Raw genomic sequence first — 24616 nt, forward strand, 5'->3', positions numbered from 1 at the left:
ACCTCAACTTAAGCACTTTATGCATGGAATTTCATCACGAAATTTTCACACAATCATGCAATCATACCATGAACCTTAAAATAATAATAAAATAAATTTTTCTACCTCGGATTTGTGGTTTCGCAACCACTATTCCGTTTAGGCCCTATTTTGGGATGTTACATTTCTCCCCCCTTTTAGGGATTTTCGTCCCGAAAATCTTACCTGTGAAGAGATTTGGGTACTGTTTTCGCATATCCTCTTCGGGTTCCCATGTAGCCTCATCTACCCCGTGTCTATTCCATAGTACTTTCACAAGTGCAATACTTTTATTCCTTAATTGCTTTACCTCTCGAGCTAGAATCTTTACCGGTTCTTCACCGTAAGTCATGTCTGGCTGAATCTCAACCTCTGTCTGAGAAATCACATGTGATGGATCTGAACGATAACGACGTAGCATAGACACATGAAATACATTATGAATCTTCTCTAACTCAATCGGCAAAGCTAACCGATATGCTAATGGTCCGACTCTCTCAATTACTTCAAACGGTCCAATAAAACGTGGACTTAGTTTGCCTTTCTTGCCAAATCTGAGAACTTTCTTCCACGGGGATACTTTCAAAAAAACTTTGTCACCAACTTGATATTCGATCTCTTTTCTTTTTAAATCTGCATACGACTTCTGCTTGTCTGAAGCTGCTTTTAAACAATTTCTGATAACTTTCACTTTTCTTCTGTTTCTTTAACTAGATCAACCCCGTAAATCTGGCTTTCTTTAAGCTCTGTCCAATATAAAGGTGTACGGCATTTACGTCCATACAAAGCTTCATAAGGTGTCATTTTCAAACTTGACTGGTAACTATTATTATAGGCAAACTCTACCAATGGTAAGTATTTTTCCCAACTACCTTGAAATTCTAATACACAACATCTAAGCATATCTTCAAGTACCTGAATAACTCTCTCTGACTGACCGTCGGTTTGAGGATGGAAAGCTGTACTAAAACTCAACTTTGTGCCCAAAGCCTCTTGTAATTTCTTCCAAAACCGTGAAGTAAATCTTGGATCTCTGTCTGAAATGATCGATAATGGTACCCCATGTAGCCTGACTATCTCTGAAATATACAACTCCGCCAACTTGTCAAGTGAATAATCCATACGAACTGGGATAAAATGAGCCGACTTCGTTAACTTATCAATCACAACCCATACTGCATCTTTCTTTCTCGGTGTAAACGGTAATCCTGTCACAAAATCCATAGTAACTCGATCCCATTTCCATTTCGGAACTAGCACAGGCTGCAATAATCCTGAGGGTACCTGATGTTCGGCCTTTACCTATTGACAAATCAAGCAGCTAGAAACAAACTCTGAAATATCTCTTTTCATTCCTACCCACCAATACAATTTTTTTAAATCATTATACATTTTTGTACTGCCTGGATGAATAGATAAAGGACTGCTATGTGCTTCCTGTAAAATCTTCCGAATAAGCTCATCATTCTTTGGTACACAAATTCTGTCTCTAAACATCAAACAACCATCAGAACCAATCCAGAAATCTGATTCTATGCCTGACTCACATTGAGCTCTTTTAGCTTGTAACTCATTATCATTTTTCTGAGCTTCACAAATCTCTTCAAGAAATACCGGTTTAGCTCTCAATTCAGCTAAAATAGAACCATCATCTGACATGGCTAAATTGGTATTCAAAGCTCGCAATGTAAATAAAAGTTTCCTACTTAAAGCGTCAGCAACTACATTTGCCTTACCTGGGTGATAATCAATCACTAACTCATAATCTTTAAGCAATTCCAACCATCTTCTTTGCCTCAAATTCAAATCTTTTTGAGTCATCAAGTATTTCAAGCTTTTATGATCGGTAAATATCCGTCACCTTTCACCATACAAATAATGTCTCCAAATCTTCAATGCAAATACAATAGCAACTAGCTCTAAATCACGTGTCGGATAATTTTTCTCATGTGGCTTCAATTGTCTAGAGGCATAAGCAATTGCCTTTCCTTCCTGCATGAGTATACAACCGAGCCCATTCAAGGATGCATCACTGTAAATCACAAATTCTTTACTCGGTTCCGGCTGTACTAAGATAGGAGCTTCCGTCAACAATGCCTTTAACTTGTCAAAACTTTGTTGGCACTTCTCAGTCCATTCAAACTTAACATCCTTCCGTAGCAGTCTCGTCAACGGGGTAGCTATCATGGAAAATCCCTCCACAAATCGTCTATAATATCCGGTAAGACCAAGAAAACTTCTAACTTCTGATACATTTCTAGGAGGCTTCCAATCAACAATGGCTAAAATCTTGCTCGTATCAACCTTAATACCTTCACCTAAGACAATATGTCCAAGAAAACCAACTTCTCGTAACCAGAACTCACTTTTGCTGAACTTGGCATACAACTGATTATCTCTCAGAATTTGTAAAACTGTTCTCAAATGCTCTGCATGCTTAGTCTCATCATGAGAATAAATCAAAATATCATCAATGAACACAACTACAAACTTATCTAAATACGATCTGAAAATTCGGTTCATTAAGTCCATGAAAATGGCATGAGCATTAGTCAAGCCAAATGGAATCACAAGGAACTCATAATGACCATACCTAGTCCGAAAAGCAGTCTTCAGGACATCTGACTCTTTAACTCGCAACTGATAGTATCCGGATCTCAAATCTATCTTGGAAAACACAGTAGCTCCCTTCAATTGATCAAACAAATCATCAATTCTAGGCAATGGATACTTGTTCTTTACTGTTACCTTGTTAAGTTGCCGATAATCTATGCATAATCTCATCGATCCGTCTTTCTTTTTCACAAATAGCACTGGTGCACCCCATGGTGAACTACTGGGTCTTACCAAGCCTTTATATGTTAATTCTTGCAACTGAGATTTTTATGTGTTAAACACTAAAGATCCAGAATTGAAAATTGAATCAGTGCCTGTGGTATGTGAGTTTCCCGATGTGTTTCCGGAAGAACTACCAAGTTTGCCTCCTGTTAGAGAAGTTGAGTTTGGTATTGAGTTGATTCCAGGTACTACGCCCATTTCTATTGCTCCTTATAGAATGGCTCCGTTGGAATTGAAAGAATTGAAAGATAATGTAACACCCCCACACCCGAAACCGTCACCGGAGTCAAGCTTGAGGTGTTACTAAACTTATCTTACCTTTTAAACAACTCTAAACCACTTATTTTAATTTTTGGAATAAACTGTTTTTCTGCGTCATGGTTGCTTAAAAATTCATTTCTCGAGTTTCAAAACTCAAAATTAAGATCCGTAAATTTTTCCTGAAAGAAATCCCAAGTGACCCTCTCTTTCGGTACAACTGATACAAGTGTCTTCCACCAGTAGTAGGCTGAGTCTCTAAGAAGTGATACTACACATTTCATACACTCCTCGGGTGTACAAGATAATTCGTCGAAGACTCTGATAGTATTTTCTAACCAAAATTCTGCTCTTTCTGCATCATCATCTTTTGTTGCTCGGAACTCTTCTGCCCCTTGTTTCCTGATTCTATCAACTGGTGGCTTTTCTCTTACCATTGTACCTGTGACTAGGGAAGCTTGAGCTGCATGGGTAGCCTGAGAATCATGAGGGGGTGGAGGTCTAACTGCCGGATTCGTACGAACGAACTCGGTAAACAAATCATTCAAAGCTCGGAAGAGAGCTTCTCGAGTCACTCCTCCCTGATCAACTATTACTGGCCTATTCTCAGATGGCGCTGCCCCTTCTGTGGAAGCAGGCGCATTACTTTCTACATCATCATCACCAGCTCGCCCGGGATCCATTACTATAAAACAAAATGTTTATTAAAAAAATTGTCAGGAGTCGTCACACTATCAAAATACAAGTATGGCATGTATAGCTAGACTTTTTCTCACACTAACTGTTCCGAGAACCGACTAAACCTGCTCTGATACCAATAAATGTAACACCCCTTACCCGAGACCGTTTCTGGAGTCGAGCATGAGGCATTACTTGGCTTATCTTACCAGTTCGGAGCATAAAAACTAGGTTTGAAAATTTATTTCATTATTCGCAGCAAATCTGTCTAGTCGCGCAGCAGTTACTAAATTAATTATAACTTGAGCTAAAGAACTCGAAATTTAATCCCGTAAATTTTCCCTGAAACTAGACTCATATATCTACTCACCATAAAATTTTTAGAATTTTTTGTTCAGCAAATTAGTACAGTTTATTAGTTAAAGTCTCCCCTGTGTCACCACCAGACTGCCCTGACCTCTAGTCACTAAAAATAAGTTTTCTCGCTATAGGATTTTCATATGAAGTTCTTACTTGTTTCTATAGAAAATAGACTCATTAAGGAATCTAAGCATGTAAATTTCAACTCATAACCATTTTTGTACAATTTGTAATTATTTTCTAAACTCAGATTAGGGGACTCCAAAAATAGTTCTGACCCTATCTTACTAAAATTCACATATCTTAAAATATAAATTTCTTTTTCCTACACCGTTATTTTTCCATGAAAATAGACTCAACAAGATTTAATTCCATATATCATTCACCCTCTAATTCATTTTATACTATCTTGGGTGATTTTTCAAATTCACGTCACTGTGCTGCCTGAATTCTGTTTTTTTTTGCAAAATTTTATCCTTTTATGATTTCCATGCATAATTTATCACCTAATCTTTCATAACAACAAACACCTTCATCCTTAATCATTTTAATAACCATACATCATCAACTACTTACACATCACTCATTATTCATATTATACCAAAAGTAGCTAAGTTTCTATACATGCCATACCCAAAACAAAACGTCTAGTTATACCGAGTTATTTCTTTGATAGTGTGATCGGCCTCCGACGTTTCCTTCGATCCCCGAGTGACTAGATAAGTACTTTAAGAAGAAGAAAATAAAGAGATTAAGCACTAGGCTTAGTAAGCTTACAAGCAAATAAATCACAACATTCAACATAATGGATAATTATGCATAATATCATCTAACATCATAAATTTCTTTACTTCTCAATTTCTATCTTCTTCTTTATTCCCTTACCTTCTTTCTTACCTGACCTTTCCGTTTTCATAAATATAATCTACTTTTCCCTTGCTGTTAATTCACTGTAATTTAACTCGTACCCTGACCCGTTGAACCACTCGGAATACTAAGGATACTAGGGTCGTTCCTGTCTATCAATATCCTGCCAATGCCATGTCTTTAACATGGACTTACATGAATTATTCCTGTCTCCAATGCCATATATAATATGGACTTACATGGCTCAATCCTGTCTCCAAAGCCATATTTCTAATATGGACTTACATGGCTCATTTCTGTTCTGTCCTGTCAACCCTAATATCCTAACATTCCTAGGGTTCAACCGGAGCTTTCTAACACTTTTCCTCTGTCACTTCACCTTAAATTCGACTTTAAATATTTTCATAACATAAATATATAAATGCTGGAAATTGACAATAATAATGTAAAATAAAAGAATATTGCATTTATTTACTGTAAACTTACCTTGATACAAAATGTGACTAAACTTTACAATTTAGTCCTTTACTTTTTCTTTTCCCCGATCTACTCCCGAATTTCGTTCTTCTTGATCTATAATAGAAATTTTAACTTATTTAATATTCACATTTATTAAAACAGTCCTTGACCCAAACTTTTGTAAAATTATATTTTTACCCCTAAACTTTCACATATTTGCACTTTTACCCCAAGGCTCGTAAATTAAACTTCATCCTATTTTCTTATGTTTTATGACATGCTGATCATTTTTCCCTTCTATGGCAATATCAAAATCACACTCTAACATATACTTATGACTATTGGTATTTTTTTCCAATTTAAGCCCTTTTACTCGTTTTCACTTAAAACCGAGTAGCATAAGTTGTTTAACATAATTTAAAACCTCATATTCTATCATAAAACACCAAAATACACAAATTTCAGCCATGGGTATTTTTCCAAATGTGAACCCTAGGCTGAATTATTGCTAGAATAAGCTTAATCAAGTTACCGGGACTTCAAAAACGTAAAGATCATTAAAAACGGGGCTTGGAATCACTTACTATGAAGCTTGAAAGTTGAAGAAACCCCAGCTATGGAGGAGAGCAAAAATCGGCAGAAACTAATTGAGAAGATGACCATTTTTGTGTTATTTTTCCCTATTTAATTCATTTAATATCCAAATGACCAAATTACCCCTCCTTACTAAACTTTCACAAATTCCTTCCATGTCCTAATTTTTGTCCATGAACTTAAAATTGGTCAAATTGTTATTTAAACCCTCCTAATTAATATTCCAAAGTAATTTCATACTAAAAACTTCTAGAATGCAAGTTTTGCAAATTATTCAATTTAGTCCCTAACCTCAACTTAAGCACTTTATGCATGGAATTTCATCACGAAATTTTCACACAATCATGCAATCATACCATGAACCTTAAAATAATAATAAAATAAATTTTTCTACCTCGGATTTGTGGTTTCGCAACCACTATTCCGTTTAGGCCCTATTTTGGGATGTTACACTTGGAGCAGATCTGGTCATAGAAAACAAAGAAAAACAAGATTAGTATGTTGCCGGTCCCCGGCAACGGCGCCAAAATTTGATGCGGTCGTTGAGAGCACCAAAAATATCCTATTCCCTGTAAAATAATGAAAAAGAAATAGTAAAGGGGAAGTAGGGTCGAATCCTCAGGGACCGGATTATACGAATGCTTGTCTCTCGAAATCCTGGCAGAATCATGCCCAAGAAAACCTGCGTTCCTGGAAAAAAAATAAAAAACAGAATTTAAAAATTGATTTTGGAAGCGAAAATAAAATAAAAATAGAATTTAAAGTTTACTGAAATTATGATTACGAAAATAATAAAAATGATAAAGAGAGTTTTAAGAGAAAAGAAATTCTTATGGGAAAGTTCCAGCCTCCGGTTGTCTCATTCCGCCTTGGGCTCAATCCTTGGCTTTTGGATGATCCTTCTCGACTCAAGTAAGCCAGTTATAGTGGAAGAGGACGCCTACGACCACCAGCTCCAAAGATTAGATTTACGATTTTTAGGGAACCTGACTCTAGCCAGTAATCTATGCTAGATCAACGCTTCTCAATGGCGAATCCCACGCTATTTTGTCTCTTTGGCTCGCCAACCTCTGACGCAGTAAGTTAACGAACCGACTATGCACTCCTTCCAAAACATACAAAGCGGCCGCCTTTGCATATGCTGAAAAGCTTACTTCTTAAGGGCCATGGATGGAAGCGTCAGCCCGTAGTGCGGAGAAACGATGAATACTTGGCGAGAAGGCTAAGTACGGATTCTAGGCCTCAAGAATCCTTTTTGGGGAAATATTGACAACTTTTGGCTAGAAGGGTTTTTTAGTGGCTCATGATAATGGAGGGAAAGCAAATAAATAAAAATATGGAAAAAGAAATTTTATTGAAAAGAAATATGAAAGAACAAAAGACTTTTGGGGGAGAGTGTTTACAAAAAAAGATGCCCCCAAATAGAGTCACTTCACCCCCTATTTATAGTGCTAGGGAGATAGTCTAATTGAACTTAAATTCTAAAAAGATAAAATACATTTAATTAAAGATAAACAAAGATAATTAAAATAAAATCCTAAATTTGAATAATCCTAATAATTATCTTAATATTAATTATCCTAATAGAATAAAATAAAATAGAGTCTTCCAAAATAAAATCTCTTCTATTTGCTTTTAAGTCCTTGTGCCTTCCATGTTCGCACTTTTGGCACCATATTTGTCCCACGTTGCATATTGGCCCATTTAATATCCAAATTGACGCTTTTTCCCTTGAATTTACTTTTCGCCTCCAACTAAAAGATAAAAAGACATAAATAGCTCAAATTAGTAGGCTCAAGCTCAAAATAAACACATGATTAATATATAAAAACAAGTCATTTTAGAGTATTATCAATGGAGAAAAACTGAAACACAACTCGGGACAACAACGATTGTTGTGATTAAAGAACTCATTAATAACTACAATTGTTGTCGCCCAAACTTGAGTTTTAGTTTTTTTCTCCACCGTCACAATCACTCCCTTGAAAGTCATCTTGCCCCTATCTCTGTCATAAGTTTCGGACAATGAAGTTAAGAATAATGCTTTGATGGAGAGAAAAATAAGTTGATAACATTGGTGAGCCTTTTTTTTTTCCTCTGTGATTATGATCTAAAACTTATGTATAGAGTTTATAAAGCATCCTCTTCTAGCGGCATGAAACTTGAACCCGTAACCGCATAACCACCATCAACTGGGGACTCGAGTTATACTTGAATCTGTGACTGCATAATCACTGTGAACTGGGAGCCCGAGTTGCAATATGACACATTTTAAAATGATGGTGCATTTCCCACATGACAAATGAAATATGTTGTTCTCCAAGCGCTATCATATCACCGTGAACTTAAACATATCTTAAAACTATCACAATTTTCCATAAAACACAAACGCAAATAAAATTTTCTATCCAAATTTTCAATACCTAACACAAAAAAAAATTAGAAGGAAAAAAACATGTTCTGCTAGAAGCGTTTTTAACTGAGGTAACAGCAGGGAGGCTGAAAACGCGTTCTACAACCTTTCAACCCCTTAACTGCCACCTTAGCAGATAATGCTTTTAGTAGGTTTCTCTGACTAAAATTGACTTATTTCTCTAAATTTGAGAGAAAAGGGTTGTAATTTGCTAATTATTTTTTAAAACGGGCATTCTATTTAAACTAACTAAAAATCGCAAGTATGTCAGTAAATTTGAAAGAGGACGAAACGGACTAAAACTAAAACCATTGTAGAAAGATAACACGCAAAACAATGAAATTGGGCCAAGATCTGAGACTCTCATCATTACCAACGCAACCAAGGCTCCAATAAATTCTAATATAAATAAAAAGCAAAAAGAAAAACCGGTCAACCGTTACAAATACACACCTTCTCTGTTGGTTAAGCTAAAAGAAACACAAAATATTATGTTAAAACACGACCGACCTTCCAATTCCATGTCCGGAATTATTCATGAAAAATGACACTTCCTTCAATGAAAACTGTTCATCTTAATACTAAGTGGGGTATACTTGAAAGGGTATCGATTTTTCGAAGATTTTTTAGCTTCCTTTGGGATAAAATTCTTGTTTGTTCTATAGCAAGGCCTATTCAGTACAGAAGATTGACTCGCCCGGATTCATCATCATCATCTTCTTCTCCGGTGGAAGTTGTGGTGGTTGACGACAATAAGACCTTGCCGGAGGATCATCCTCCGATGATATGCAATGGGAATGAAGCGGATTCGGATTTGGTTAGTCTGAAGATTAGTTTGTTAGGTGACTGTCAAATTGGAAAAACCAGCTTTCTTGTAAGCACATGATTTTTCTTTTCTGTTATTCATTAGTTCTTGAATGAAATTTCACTTAGAATAACTAGTTTTGAATGGTTTCTTTTTCACATTTGAAGGTCAAATATGTCGGGGATGAACAAGAGAAAAGCTTACGGATGACTGGATTAAATTTGGTTAACAAAACATTATTTGTTCAAGGTGCCAGGATTGCTTTCAGCATATGGGATGTAGGAGGTGATCTTTAATTTATAAATTTGTTTTTGAACTGTGGGCTTTGTTCTTCTGCTGTTAGGCTGAGTTCTGATTATTTGGTTGCAGGTGACAGTAACTCACTTGATCTTCTTCCAATTGCTTGTAAAAATGCCGTAGCAATTTTGTTTATGTTTGATCTAACTAGCCGATGCACTCTTAACGGGTTAGTTTTAAAACCAGTTTTTTAATTGGATAATAAAAAGGGCACTGAAATTTATAGTTTTATGATGCTTACAATACTTTTTCTTGGATTTTTCAGTGTTGTTGGATGGTATAGTCAAGCAAGAAAGTGGAATCAGGTACTAAAGCCAGTGTTTTCTGATAGAAATTTCATGTCTCCCTTCCCTGTCAGTGAGCAGTTAAGATTAGTTGTTTGGCCAAATTTTCCTACACCTGAGGGAAGTGGTATTGATTCTTGAAATTGAAATATTACTTATGTATAATTAGTCTGCAATTTTAAGCCTAACAATTGACTGTTAATACAGTAATTGACACTTTTGGGAAGAAACTATGCTTTTGTAAATGAATGTGGGGGAAATTGGCAGAATTCAATTAATAAGGAAAAGTCAGTAGATTGATGTCAAATTCTGGCTTTACTGGCAAAAAATAAAGAGGATTGATGTGAAGTTCACTCATAAGGGCCATAAAGGGTTTTATGGATAATGGAGTGGAGCCCTTAACTTTCATGATGGCTTTTTCTGTTCTTAATATCAGTTTCCAAATTTTTAAGGTCCCCCCCCCCAAACAATAAGGATGCCTCTAGCAGTAAGAGAAGGGGTTATAGATTGGGTTTCAGGGCATCTCTCTTTCGCTGCCCTACGTGCTGGGATTTGGTCTCACCAGCTACGCTTACGTTTAAGTTATTGTCCTCTTTAAACGCCCATCGACCCTTTTAAGGCATTGTCATTTGAAAGCACATATCCTTTGATTTGAACCTGTATGTGGGGAGTAATGACCAAATCCAGATAAGGATGGTTACATGAACTAAATTACATTAAATCTTGGATTTGCATTTAAAGTGTTTTTACTTACTGTTTCCTTATCTTCATTTTGCAGACAGCAATTCCAATATTGGTAGGGACCAAATTTGATGATTTTGTTGGTCTTCCCCCAGATTTGCAATGGACTATAGTGACTCAGGTAGAAAACTTAAATTTGTTATTCTGCATGATTATTTGAGATCTGCTTCTGTCAATGTACTTTCTGATTTCATTGCTGTCAGTCGTAAGGCTCAAAAATATTGACCAAACACTCAATCATGTTCTCAACTAATCCGTGTTAAACACGTCTCGGGATGATGTGAAAAGCTTTGGATGAAAATAAACATTCCCGTCTTAAACACATATCTATCGGACACTCGTTTTTGAATCCAAGAAAACCATGCATGTAATTTTGCCTTGAAAAACGACAGATTTGTGTAAGAGGAATGTCCTGTGGAGTCTTCCTTAGTCTATTCTCAGCCATTTGACATTTGTGACAGAAGATCATTTCTTTTCCATTCACAATCAATGTTTAAAAATTGAAACACAAGGGGCCACCTTGTTGATTAAACTATACCAAATTGGAAGGTTGATTACTTTGGTCAAAGAAACTTCCTTTACATAGTAAAAAGCTATTTGATGTTTCTAAGCGTTTGTTTGTATCATCTTGTAGTTTTAACAGTAATCAAACTTGAATGTGAATATTTGATGAAACAGGCAAGAGCATATGCCAGAGCAATGAATGCAACCCTTTTCTTCTCAAGTGCTACACATAATATCAATGTGAACAAGATCTTCAAATTCATCATGGCTAAACTCTTTAACTTGCCATGGACAGTTGAGAGAAACTTGACCATTGGGGAGCCAATTATTGACTTCTAAAACCCATATCAGCTTATGGTGGATACGGGTATGCTCAATTTTTCTTTCAAGGTTATATCGCAACTAATACTCATGTTCAAAGAATGTGTTAAATTCAGAAATTGAATTTGAGTTGAAGGAACATGAAAAGTTGATCGAAATAGCTATTCTTTTCATGTAAATATAGCTGAAAGAGAAAGAATAAGAACAAGGAAAAAAGAAAAGTTTGTTCAATCATAGCAGTAAATCGGCCCCACAATCAGTGCCATTGATTGTTAGATTCTTTTTCTTTTGAATGCTTTACTTTTCCTAGTTTTCTCATTGTAACAGTTTACACTGACTCCAAAGTTAGGTAATATGTGATGCTTCAGACTCACACTTATTCAAGTAACATGCTGCCTCTGTGGCTCTCTACTTCTTTTAAATATTTACTTTAGATGCATATTTAAGTATATGAAAACAGGTTGTTTTAAACATATATAAAAGCTTTTAAAAATAATATACGTACATATATATAGATAGATAAATGAGAGGGAATATTGGGGTGGGGGGGATGATGTTGCTGACTAGAGTAGGCATGATTTCACTTGGTTTCCAAGCAACTTAGAGAATATGAAAATGGGTTATTATTACAGGCTTTCTAAAAGTAATGTTATCTGGATTTTTATTTATTTATTATAAAGTATTTATATTTTTTAATTACATTAGGATGGGATGGGTTTACAACCATATAAATTGAATTTTAGATCTCATGCTAATTAACTTAAAATTCATACAAATTTGTCACTAGCTCAGTGGCATGATTTGCATAAAATATTTATATTCCATATCATATTTTAAACATGTGAAAGCTTTTAAAATTTGAATCTACTCGTATTAAACACATCCGAATTAAAATAATGTAAATTAAAAGTGTGACCCAAAATTAAGCTGTTGTTAGTAATGAAATATTTTGTCAAGCATGGCTCAAAACAATGTTATTTAAACCAAACCGATTAGTCAAACTGGAAATCTTTTGGAATATCAGTCTGAAAAGTGCTTTTGAATTGCATAGATAAAAATTCAATACAAACCAATTGAATTGATTAAAAAATCGATTAAGCCAACTAAAAATTAATTAAACCAACGATCGAATTAGTTGAATCGAGAGTTTATTTTTTGTTTTTTTAATTTTTAATTAGACTGATCTAGTTGAATTCATCACCCATCCCATTTAAAAAAACATAGAAAGGTTACTATTAAAAATAATGACCACTCTTTGCAAAAAGTAAAAGCACAAGTAATTATAAAACAAAACATTAGTTAGGAAAAGTCACCGTCCACGGATTAATCTACAGTTTATTCGGCGAATTATTTGCTTATTGGAAATCAAAAAACAACTGTTTTTTTTCCATAAAAAGTGAAATCATGCAGTGATTTAAACTTAAAACGGTTTTTTTTTTTTTTTGGATTAGAACAATCAAAGACTAAGCTCTTGGACACTTTTTGCAATGGCAAATGCTATGAAGCTTTCAATAATCTCTGTGCTATGGAGTATGGATACCAATAATCTTTAATTTCATTTTCAATAAAAGCCCTTGAGAAAAAAATTTAAGTACAAACAACACTGACTACTTTGAAGAGATCATTGACATGCACAAGTTCGCACTAGATTAAACCCAATCATCTAGTTCTACAAGGAACCTCTTCAATCTCAAATGTGGAAAAACTGAACACATTGACATCGGTCTTTGTATTTTGTGATAAGGATGTTGATAAATATATTCTTGCCTCTAGTGCAAGCTGATGAGATTGGTTTATATTGTAGCGGTGGCCTTCTGATTGTGTGCGTGCGCGTGTCTCACTGGGAAGAGTTCTCGTGCAGTAGAACATACTCTCGGCTGCGAAAACCAAAACAAATTATTTAAAAGGCTATCAATAGCAATACACAAGAAGAAAATGTTTCCCTACTAGACCAGGGGATTATGCGTTCAGCTAGTATCTAGCGACCAAATCAAGATGACAACTAAATTATTTCCATCTTAGACCACAAACAGATAAGAACTTATTTCTCCTGTGGATACGATGGGGTGATTGTTCAGCATAGACTTCACTAAAGAACAATGCAGTGGCTAAAGCAACAACATATGGAAGATGAAAACAATAATAACAGCAGCAGAATGTAGTGTGATGACTGCAGAATGACCAAAACAGGGAAGCCTTTATCAACCAATATCATAGTAACTTTGGGGTGTATGGCTACAAATAGCTCTCCAAAGCATGTAGGCATGCATGCATAATTTCTCGTGCATGTTGTTCTATATTACTTCATTCCTATTATGCAACTAGAAAGAACACATGGAATATTGTTAAGTGCCCTACCTACTGTTACCAAATTTAATGGTGTCTTTCTCAAAAAGTTCATAATAACGTTGAGGTTCAACTGGATTGTCCTGCAAATGCAAAAGGAAATTTAGATGAAATTATAGGAATCCAATCAAGTTTCTACGCAATTAATAAAGGTTTCGAGATGAATTGCTCACATTAATGAAAGTTTTATTAGTGCTTCCAAGGTCCATTATATAAGGCCTACGAGGCAAAGGCAAAATAGATTAAGACGAGAATTCATCATGATTATTCATAGCTAACACAAGTAAAATTTCAAATCGGTCTAGCCATACCTTACTTGCTTGGTTAATGTACCATCAGGTTGCTCTTTTTCTACTTGCCTGATAAAGAAGAAACATTTCATTAAATGATTTTCAAAAGAAATGCTGAGAAAATAACCGCTAAGTATAAATATACCGGAATTGAATGACAGCATGTTGCTTGCTGCAGGATGGATGGTCTGTCGGTACATCTGCCACTCGCCTTTCCCTCCCGAAAAGGTAACAGCTCTGGCGATGTATATAAAGGGGTTCTGCAAACAAGATGAATTAGAAAACAAACCAAGAACCATGGGGACAAGTTCCTTGCTTTCTAAAACGGTCATTAACTTCTTACCAATATAATGAAAACAACAAGTTCTAATCCTCAGGTTCCAATGCAATAGTTAAGTATAAATCACAGATCACTTAACATTTAGAAGTTTTACTATTCTAGGGACATGTAATCAAGAATGGACAAAATTTAAAACCAAAAGGTCCAACTCTCAAGTACACCTCACCTCCATTGTATAGATGGAGTTAAACAAACAAATTATACTCATATTAGGTTTGGATCATGCTATATAGCTCTGAAGATTAGTAGACAAGAATATTTGTCAAAGGTAAAGGCATGAAAAACATTAAGTGCGATTAAAAAAAAAAGGGAAACTGTAGAATCATAGGAAGAGAATACAAGAAATTGGAAGGAAGCTATCTTGGACTAACCATTTAGTACTTCGCCAGCTTTGAAAACATAGAGTCGCCATCTTATATCGGGTTTTCGAGCATCAGGGGGTTCATTGAACAGCAGAGTCACACCTCTAACTCTGTTGGTTTCTGCTGCAAGCTTTCCAGATAACTCAAATGTAGGTTTTTGCTGCTAGTTACACAGACAATAACGAAAAATTAAACACCACACATAAAATTTATCAAACTAGTTAAGAAATGCATGGTGCAGCCATGCAGTATAAATACAATAGAACCACAGGGTAATTTTCCATAAATATCTTCAGAGTACCAAGAACAATTTGTCACAAAATTATAAAACATGATTAAAAAAAAAAAAAAGAGGAACAGGTAGCAGACAAGCTATTTGTTACTTTTTGTTTTGCTTCCAAGGCTTCCTCAGCTGCCTTCATCTTAGCAACAGAATCATCTTCATCATCCCTGCTTAAGAAGACAGAGAACCTATTGTTAAACAATTTAGAACTTGAAAGAAAAGAACCATGTTACTCGGACTTAGGTATGAGTGTTAGGTGTCAGTATAAAGACATGTCAGATATGGGTATGAAGGCATGTCTGAGATGAGTATGTTCAATTTTTTTTCCAAGTTTTCCCACATCCATGGGTTCCGGCCACTGGTACTTAAATCATAAAGAGTCGGAATAAAAAGCATAACCATAATAATAAAGTACGAACCTAAAAGAGCAAGTACATTCAACAACATATTTTTCTTGAAATCCCATAGAAGCAAGATAGCAAATCATGTGGCAACTCTTATCATATAAAAAATAGAGGAACTAATAGATATAAAACTATAAAGACAGCTAAGGGCAAAAGTGGACATTAGAACCAAAAACAACAAAATAAAGGCACTAATATAATAACTTAAACTTTTAGGTTCGATGTTTCTTTGACATCAACAAAATTAATAACACAAATTCTATATGTTAAGAAACATCCTGGCTGAAGGTTAAATGAAGAGGCTTAAACTTAAGAAGCAGCTTACCTATGTTCGGCACCTCTTGAATTATTTACCTGAAACGAAAAGCTTTTTTTCAATAAATCATGTACACATCAACTCAAGAGGAAGAAAAACAGAAAATATTAGTCCATCAATGTTATAACTGAAAACTGCATATCCTTGTAAAGCTTAATGTGCTTGTTACCATGAGAATGTGAAAAAAAAAGCTCTTTATACTTGAAGGGACAATGGAAATTAGAACAGAATAAAACTAAACAGGCAAGAAATAAAACGGATATCAATGGACACCTCATCCCGAGATCTTGAATTTGAAGCAGGTGAGCGAGATCTATGCCTGCTCCTGTGGTGGCGATCCGATGGAGAAACAGACCGCTCCTGTCTTCCTCTACTAGACTTGCTATCAATATCATCTCGTCCCGACCGTCTATCCTTTCTGTCACCCCCCATCTCCCTCTCTGAAATCCTTTCCTTCCCTGAAGCTCTATCCTTATGTGTACTCTTCTCACTACCCCTGCTATGATTTCTCTCATACTCCCTCTCCACTTTCTCAACTTCCTTTTCAGCCTCTGGTCTCCTCAACCTCTTTGTCCTGGGAGAAGGAGAACGTGAACTAGCATGTTTTGGAGACTTCGTATGGCTAGAACGTTTCTCTCTTTCCAAAGAATGGTCCCTGTGAGACCTCCTGTGCCGAGAAGGAGACTTTTCTCTTACAGGGGAGCTTCCTCTATGTGAACTCTTATGCCTTCCAGGTGATCTTTCTCTATTAGACGGACTCCTCCTTAGAGGAGACCCTCGCCTCCTAACTGGAGACTCAGAATGGTTGGACGAATTGCGTCCCATTCTGTTTTTGGTGAGAGTCCGTCAACACGTTTAGGCTGCAATAAGTAACATAGATTCAGCAACTGAGAAATTATAACCATTTTTCCTGATAAGATTCAGGAAAAAAATATTTATACGGCTTCTAATTTCCTTTTCCTTAACTAAGTCAACAGTTTTAAAAACTTGGATCATTTTCATTGGGGCACCTAAGGAAAAAGAACATGAGAAACCATAGCTTAGTTTTGAGTTAAGATTAAAGAATAGCATTACCTAAGAAGTGTTGCACAATTTGATCACAATTTCGAACCATTGCATACAACATAACATACTAAAAGAACTTCAACAACATTACAACATAAGCCTAAGACAAATTATAATTTAAGTGTCAGCTAACCTTGAGGTAGGCACAAATATGGTACTAAAGACAAAAATAACAACATAAATATATCAGAAAAAGGCATAGAACATAAATAAAAGTTCAAACAAACAAAGCAAGAAACAGAACTGTCTAAGTTAGAACTCAGAAGGACCAATCGGAATAAATGAAACGACTAAAATAGGCAAAATAAAGAATACACAGAAAGGGAAATATATAAAAATGTTTAGAGAAAAATAATTTATTCGAAAATAATAGCAATGAGAACTGATTCTAGACCCCCCAAACAAAAAAAAAAAAAACTTCTACCCTTAGCTTCGACAAAGGTAAAAGGAAAACGGACAAAGATTTAATTTTTAAAGAAGAAGAAAGAACCGACTTACCGGAAAAAAATGTTCGAAACTAAATCGTAGTAAGTTTCAGAAAGAAAGAAGGAAGAACAAAGGGAAGAAAACTGCAGATTCTGATTTGATAAGGGTTTAGGAGCGATAAAAGAGAGATACAGAAAGAAAGAGAGGGAAAGCCCATTAAGAAGTGAAAGACCCAAAAAGTACTCATCAATTTTGAAGAAGAAGCCCAATATTTGGCTTCTAACTGCCGAATGCTAAGCTGAAATTTAACCCACCAACCAAATCTATACTCTCTACATAACACCCGTCCAAATACACAAACAAACCCTCTTACTTTTCTTTTCTTTTTTTAATTATATATGAATTTTGGTCTCTATCCTTAAATTTTGAGGTTCTAAATTATATAATAAAATGTTCCAATTTTAGTTTTAGTTTCTATATTATGCTTAAAATTAAAGTTTAATATCTATATTAGTTTTTGACATAATTTAGTACCTTAATTTTTATAATGTCATAGTTAGTCTAAATATTTTATTTTGATTAAAATGTTGGTGTGCATGTGCCTAAATACACAACTTTTTACTGTTTGACATAATAATAAATTTAGCCCTTCATATTTATATCTTCTGTCAATTTGAATCTTATTTTTTTTAGTTAAATTTGGCCATTAACTTTTCAAAGAGAGTCAAAATCACTTTTCTTTTATGGAAACGTCAGATAAAACATTAAATTTTTAACGATATTGGTGTGACAACCTGCATGATATAGACTTTATACTGACACGATATTATTTGTCTTATGTCATATTAATAAATAATTTAAAATTTATAAAATATTCAAATTTATAAAACTTCAAAAAAATAACATGAAGTATATAGGAGGATTGCCAAGCAAGCTAGAATGTTTAAAAAAAAATTAACATTTTAATCAGTATTTCAGTTAAAAAATATAACAATTTTACTCTATGTGAAAGGATGATGGCCAAATTTAATTTTTTTTAAAAGGTTAAGGGCCGAATTTAGTAAAAATAATAGTTAAATTAACAAAAAAAATATAAACATTAAGAGCTAAATTTATTATGTCTTACTTTTTTTTGAAATTATATGACAATGGTCAAATTCAATTTTGGTCCCTACACTTTGCTCAATTTTGAAATTTAATATCTATAATTATTTACATAATTTGGCACCTCGACTTTTTTTAATGTTATTAGCTAGTATAAATACTTTATTCCGATTAAAATGTTGACATGAATTCTTAGGAATTGCTAACACTATTGAATTTCTTTGTTAAATTCAAATCATTACAACATTATTTTTTATTATATGGCTACCAAGTAAATATTTTTTATGTTACAATAAACGTTGATAATGACAATATAGAACGACCGTAAAATAACAAGGAAGAAAAGTAAAACACAGATTTTATGTGGAAACCCTTTCGGAGAAACAAACCATAAGCAAAGGAAGAGAAAGTCACTAATGTTGAAAGACGAAGGATACAAGAGGAGTTTCGACTACATCTATTTAAAGGTTGAAAAATTTTATTTTAATCAATGTCAAATAGAAAAAGTGTAGTTCTATACGGATTCTACTTGTGCGGCATGGTCCGTTAATTGGAGTTTTAAGTTTTAAGTTTAGGGACTAAATTGATAAAATAATGAATTATAAAGTTTATTGTTTAAATCGGCCCTCGGCCTTAAGCCCTACACAAACCCCCTTGTTTTGTCATTGTATTTTATTTTTTTTAACAAGGATTCGGGTCACACAACTTTAACATTTTAATTTTACTATGTCACACTAGTGAATTTAATAAAAAAAATTAACAATATTAACAACTAGACCTACCTTTCAAAAAAAAACTAGTTCAAAATTTTTAAATCTGAAAAATAAAAGAACTAAATTGCTGAAGATAAATATATTAAGATTGATTTTCAAATATGCAAAGAGTATAGAGACTCAAAGCATATTTTGATATTCAAATATGTACTATACAGTTTGATAGGAATGTTACTACTCAAATATAGAAATAATAATAATAATAAAAAGCATCTTAATCATTTTAGTTGTATCAATGAAGAGATTTCCAAGTTTGAGTTTGATGATTTGTTTTGAAAGAGGAGGAATAGATTATAGATGGAATCATGGGTTCATAACATGAAGAAAAGAAGATAATAGTGGTTGAACAAAAGACCTTTTATAAAGAAATACATGTTAGAACCTAGTAAAAAGAGATGTTTGTGTTTCAAGCATTTTGAATTTCTGACTTCTTAAACTTCAAAAATATGTCTTCTCCTTGTAGAATAAAATATTTCGCATCACCGATGAGTTCTTCGAGTTCTTCCGTGGGTGGAGGTTGATGAAGATGAATTTTTTACTTTAAGAAAATATGCAAAATGAACCCTTGAGATTTGTTTTGGTCAAGTGTATTGTTTTTTTTTTCTTTAGTTAAAAGCAAATTAAATTGTCTTTAATTTTAAAATTGAATAAAGAATAAAACAAAAATGTATAATTTCTCGTAAAGACAAATATAGGTGGTCAAACAGTTAACAAAAGGGTAAGTGGAGCTTTTTAATTGGGTGATGCACCATGTCATCAAAAACTTGACATATCTTTTTTCCAAATCATATATATAGTTGACAAGGAGAGATCATGGATGATGTGGAAAAAACAAATTATGTGTTTATTTTTAATTGGTAGTGATCATGGATGATGTGGTAAGGAGTGTTCATAAAATAACTTTTCCGCCGTTAGGGTTAGGTGCCAAAAGGTTGGACGGAACAAAAATATAGGTGCTAAATCAAACAAATTGAAAGTAAAGGTATCATATTGTCAAATCTGTTAAAATACAAATTGAAAGTAAAGGTATCATATTGTCAAATCTGTTAAAATACAAGGATAAATGTTGCCATTATCCCAAACAATTAAATCCATTGAAAATTAATATTTTCAATGATTTAATTTTTACACATATTTGATATTTCAAAATAAAAACAATCCGAGATGGAAAATATTTTTAATTAATTTTATTTTATTTTATTTATTTTAGTATTATTATCCTATAAAAAATTAACATTTAAAATTTGACTTTTGTTTAGAATAATATTAAATGTTTAAAGATTAAGAATAAATTGTAGAATATATATATTTTATAATTTGAAATCAATATTTATCAAACAACCTGATTATATTTCGTAATTAATTTTGAGTAATATATCAAACAAAATTTTTAACTTGTTTATCATATTACACTTTACTTAGTATTGATTGAAAAATTCGGTTAAGAAAAAGGTTTTCAGTTACAACAAAAGTTTAATATTTTTGAAAATCAATCGGTTTGTGATATTTATTATAATAAACTTCTTCCGAAAGTTACCTACACCTTGTGTGAGATGAATTTAAATTGTTTTTGGCTTTCAACCAAATGACCTTTTTCACTATCCTCATACCCCAAATTGCACCAAGTGTGGGCTCGAACAACACAAACCAAACACAAAACAAGAAACAGCTTAATTACTTTCAGTAGGAAAATAACGTCTCTCTTTATAAATTGAAAAGATTGTTATCCTAACAAAGAGTGTAATACCCCGAAAATTTCTATAGTAAGATATTATCCTTGATATAGAAAAATAAGGAAATAAGTGATAAAAAGCGAAGTTTTGAGTTATGACAACATTGGGAAGTAAATTATGATATCTTGATTCAGGAAAGGAGTAAATTGTAAAAGTGTGAAAAGTTTTGTTGTACAAGAGTAAATACTCAAAACTTGAGGGGTTAAAGTGTAAATATGAAAAAGTTTAAGGACCAATAGTGCAAATATTTTAAGGGTGGAATGATCTAGAAACTAAGGAAAATGGATGAATTAGAACCAAATTGAATAAGTGAAGAATTATGAGGGACTAAATTATAATTTTACCAAATTAAATGATGACTCAATGATGGAATTTTAAAATATCATCAAGGGTAATATGGTCAATTAGAAGGAGAGAGAAATCTAGAGACAATGATGATGTTGGAGATATTTTAGATAAATTAAATAAATATTAATTTATTAATACTTTAAATTAATTTTTAAATGATATTTTATTTTTTTATTATTATTTTATTTAATATATATATGTAAGGAAAGAAAGAGGAGGATGGACATTTTTCCCATACACTAACGTGAGAGAAAGAGAGAGAAAAAAGTTTTGCTTTCTTTACAATTTGGGCATTCTATCAAAAATTCACCATTTTTACCCAAAAATCAAAAGAATTTCAATAGCTACCAAGAGAGAAAAATGTTAAGGAGACTATGGGAAGTTAGAATATCAAGTTGGATTCAAGAAATGCAAGCTGAAGAAGAATATCAAGTTGGATTCAAGGAATGAAAGCTGAAGAAGAGAGAAAATTAAGATGAAGATTGAAATCAATAGAACAAGGTAAGAACATCATGATTTCAATATATTTTTAAGTTTGATATTATTGAAAAAGCATGGGATTAATGTTAATGTAGAGTTTCCTTACATATTTTCCTATGTTCTTGATATGTTAGTGAAGAGAAAATAAGAGAAAGTGATGAGAAATAGTGTAGAAAAAGAAAATAAGGGTGTTATAAATATGGTAATTAATATCTTGCACTAAAACAGTTTTGGACAGCAGCAGTAGTCTAACTTTGAAAAATCACCAAAAATTATAGAAATCAAATTTGAAAAATCACCAAAAATTGTAGAAATCGAATTATAGGGTGAATAAAATATGAAATTAAATATTATTGAGTCTAGTTTCTTATAGAAGAAGTTATGTAAGCAATGGAATTTTAAATCATGAGATATAATAAATTTTGTGAGACAAGGTCAGAATGATTTTGAGTTCCCCTATTCTGACTTTGGAAAATCATAAAAAAGTTGAGAAAAGTAATTAGGGGATTAAATTTATATTTTTATAATATTTAATGAGTCTATTTTCAAGAGAAATAAATGGGAACATCATTCGAATTCTGTACAAGGAGATAATAAATTTTTAGTGAAGAAGGGTCAGAACTTTCAGACAGCATAATAGGGGTAACTTTAAAGAATAAACTGTACTTATTGGCTAAACCAAAAATTCTGAAAATTTTATGGTAAGAATATTTATGAGTCTATTTTTATGGAAAATTAGTGGATCTTAATTTGGAGTTCTATATCTCCATATATAAATAATTTAGTGACTATGACACAGATGGACAGCTTGAATATTCATAAAAGTAAATAATAAAAATTTTAGATAATGTTACTTACAAGTGTGTTATATACATTAAGAATGTGAAATGGAGAGGAGGGGGAGGAAAATATACATGAATATTCAGCTAGTATGGTTAATTTGCATGTTTTAGGCTCAAGGACTAAATTGAATAAAAGTAAAAGTTTAGGGGGAAATTTTGTAAAAATGTCAAAATGACCAAATTGAAGGGAATGAATTGTTTTATTATCTAAATTAATAAATTGAATGAAATTATTAATTTAAGATCGGGTGAAAATTGGGAAAATGATAAATTACCAAAATGCCCCTAAATCTTAGTATTTCTGCAATTTAGGCTTAGTTTGGATGGGCGATTGGGTGTGGTACGGTGCGTTTAGCTTACTTTTTGTCTCACGTTACAGTATTGCTACAGTATCTAATCTCACCGCCACCGCTATTTTTACACTAACCGCAGCTAAACGCACCACCCATCCAAACTTACCCTTAGTCAGGTAGGTTCGTATAACTTGAATGAGCATATAAATATGTCAATTTAAATATTATATTGTATTTTATATGATGTTTGAATTGAATATATGAAATGTATGGATGTTGAAATGAAAGAAATAATACATGTTCTGAAACTACTTGAAAGGGATAAAATCTATTTGAATATTGGGTTCCAGATGGATATAGGTGATTTCCCAAATGAAAAAGTTTCTGCATGTGTTGCAGAAATAGATAGCTCGGATGGTTAATATGAAAAAAGCCTTCTCGAGAATATAAAGTGGATAGGATTTGTTCCGGATTCACTATAATACCTCAAAGTGGATAGGATTTGTTCCTGATTCACTATGGTAATTTAAAGTGAATGGGATTTATTCCTGATTCACTATGGTAACTTAAGGCAGATAAGATTTGACCTGAAAAGGTAATCCTGATTCGCTATAGTTACATGATATATGATTCATTATGGTAACCTAAGGTGGATAGGATTTGACCTGAAAAGGTAATCCTGATTCACTACAGTTACATGAGATGTGACTCGAGAGAGTGCTTGATGATTAAACGTCCGAAGGGTTATTTCTGAATATGAATTGATGGACTATGGAAATGTATGCTTTGAGTGTACTGTTGAAAAATCCATCAGAACTCCAATGATTCAACAGATAGAATATTTGATATGATACGAGAATTATAATATAAAAAGGATGTTACTTGAAACATGAAAATGAATGCTAAACGATATAAATTAATTGAAATTATTTTAAAATTTTCGATAATGCCTCATATCCTATACCGGTTTCGAGTACGAGTATGGAGGGTTACATTTATTAGTATCAGAGCCAGGTTTAGTCGGTTCTCGGACCGAACGTAGTATATATGAAGTCTAGAAATACATGTCATTATATAACTTGTGATAGTATGATATCTCTCGACTCTGATGAGATTTGTTTTACTTATAAAATGACATGTTTTTCAATCGAGCTAAAAGTAAAAAAATTGATTATGATGAATCGAAATTCATAAAGGTATGAATAAATGTTTTATAATACACGTTGATTATGAATATTATGCTATATGTACTACTAAAAGTAAATTATACGGCTACAAGAAATATTGTGCTGATGACTAAATCACAAAAAATATAAAAGTAATATATGAAGTACATGATAAGGATTATTAGGGAATTATGAATAAATAGCGAATTTTGAAATATATTATATATATTAAAGATGCAGAAGATAAAAATGTACAGATTATTGGTACAAAGATTAAATTGTAAAGCATGTAAAAGCATTATTCAAAAAAGTGTAAAAGTGATATCTGTGCATGAAATAATTTGCCCAAGTAGACGAGATTAGAACTACTAGGATATTAATGGCGTGCTACTACAGGACCTTAGCATGTCAGTACTCTCTGATTATTAGCATATTCGTGCTCTCTATATGGCACTTTAGTGCTCTCTATTCAATAGTACATAATAATGCACCTTTGTATCAGTCCCGTATATCCTAAGTGTTCTATCTAGTCTACTGGGCCTCTGCTAAATAAAAAGTAAACAATTTTCGTTACAAGATAAAGGATTATCTCTAAGTAAAAATGTTGA

At 33.1% G+C, this 24616-nt stretch overlaps 2 protein-coding genes across 11 annotated transcripts; one reads left to right on the top strand and one right to left on the bottom strand.

The window, feature by feature from the left end:
* The first annotated feature begins 8907 nt into the window (after nucleotides 1-8907).
* Nucleotides 8908-11825, top strand: LOC107893530 (septum-promoting GTP-binding protein 1). The gene is made up of 6 exons (XM_016818561.2): nucleotides 8908-9359; nucleotides 9458-9575; nucleotides 9660-9756; nucleotides 9853-9892; nucleotides 10650-10733; nucleotides 11291-11825. Exons 1-6 carry the CDS (start codon nucleotides 9030-9032, stop codon nucleotides 11453-11455), a joined length of 834 nt encoding a protein of 277 aa, XP_016674050.1. The 5' UTR covers nucleotides 8908-9029; the 3' UTR covers nucleotides 11456-11825.
* A 1145-nt stretch (nucleotides 11826-12970) lies between these two features.
* On the bottom strand, nucleotides 12971-17541 carry LOC107893531 (FHA domain-containing protein DDL). 10 transcript variants are annotated; one of them, XM_016818565.2, is made up of 10 exons: nucleotides 17342-17541; nucleotides 16052-16638; nucleotides 15788-15816; nucleotides 15159-15225; nucleotides 14785-14935; nucleotides 14219-14333; nucleotides 14095-14142; nucleotides 13957-14002; nucleotides 13796-13866; nucleotides 12971-13314 (listed from the first exon to the last, which is right to left on the bottom strand). In XM_016818565.2, the coding sequence occupies exons 2-10, from the start codon at nucleotides 16601-16603 to the stop codon at nucleotides 13275-13277; spliced, it is 1119 nt and encodes a 372-aa protein (XP_016674054.1). In that variant the 5' UTR covers nucleotides 16604-16638; nucleotides 17342-17541; the 3' UTR covers nucleotides 12971-13274. The 10 variants fall into 10 exon arrangements, with proteins under 10 accessions (XP_016674054.1, XP_016674052.1, XP_016674053.1 ...); XM_016818563.2 differs by having other exon boundaries at nucleotides 14785-14938; nucleotides 17342-17538; XM_016818564.2 differs by having other exon boundaries at nucleotides 15159-15228; nucleotides 17342-17502.
* Nucleotides 17542-24616: the final 7075 nt, after the last annotated feature.

Source organism: Gossypium hirsutum, chromosome A13 (assembly GCF_007990345.1).
Source record: "Gossypium hirsutum isolate 1008001.06 chromosome A13, Gossypium_hirsutum_v2.1, whole genome shotgun sequence".
Lineage (NCBI taxonomy): Eukaryota > Viridiplantae > Streptophyta > Magnoliopsida > Malvales > Malvaceae > Gossypium > Gossypium hirsutum.